The sequence below is a fragment of the Bison bison genome, unplaced genomic scaffold, assembly GCF_000754665.1.
Source record: "Bison bison bison isolate TAMUID 2011002044 unplaced genomic scaffold, Bison_UMD1.0 scf7180017864178, whole genome shotgun sequence".
Classification (NCBI taxonomy): Eukaryota; Metazoa; Chordata; class Mammalia; order Artiodactyla; family Bovidae; genus Bison; species Bison bison.
In genome coordinates, this window is record NW_011494750.1 from 1,402,629 (window position 1) to 1,403,117 (window position 489).

Below are 489 nucleotides of genomic sequence, written 5' to 3' on the forward strand. Positions count from 1 at the left end.
GGACCCTTGGTGAAGCGATCCAAGGCGGGACTGGTGCTCCTTCCCCAGCATCTAAGGGTCGCTGAGAGTCTAGCGGGTCCTGGGAGGTGGAGGGGGGGGACGCGACGGGGTTCATCACTGCACCCTCCCGGGGCTCGGCGGACAGAGCCGCACCCCGGCTCGAACGCGGGCCCCAGGCCGGGACCTAGGACACACCCGGGGCTCTGTACCCTCTTCTGGTCTCCACCTAAGGTTCCGTGGCCGTGGAGGGAAACGGGCGTCCAGGGGGAAAAGGGGACAGCAAACCGGGGCTGGGGCCGATGGATCGCCAGATTGGGGCATGGGGAATGGGGTGCGGGGACCAGACGGAGGCCCGGGGCCGGGAGAGCCCGGGATCGGAGGATGGGGGGCCCAGGAGAGCCGGGTGTCTGAGAGCCGAGGGCAGAGGCCGGGTGAGGCGAGGGTGTGGGGCGAGCGGCGGAAAGAGGTGGGTAGGGGCGCGGGGAGGGA

At 70.6% G+C, this 489-nt stretch overlaps 1 protein-coding gene across 4 annotated transcripts in view; it reads left to right on the plus strand.

Moving 5' to 3' along the window:
- The window catches only part of MDK (midkine (neurite growth-promoting factor 2)), a 2,772-nt gene that overhangs the window by 224 nt on the left and 2,059 nt on the right, over positions 1-489 (plus strand). The window contains exon 1 of one of the 4 annotated variants that reach the window (XM_010842342.1): positions 1-231. The exons of 1 other annotated variant lie outside the window; for it this stretch is intronic. Coding sequence is in view for 1 of the 3 variants with exons in the window: in XM_010842341.1 (XP_010840643.1) it covers positions 327-466 (140 nt within the window). In the remaining 2 variants the exon portion in view is untranslated. Of the gene's footprint in view, positions 232-322; positions 467-489 lie in introns of those variants that run through there. 2 more of the 4 variants (XM_010842343.1, XM_010842341.1) reach the window with 2 other exon arrangements.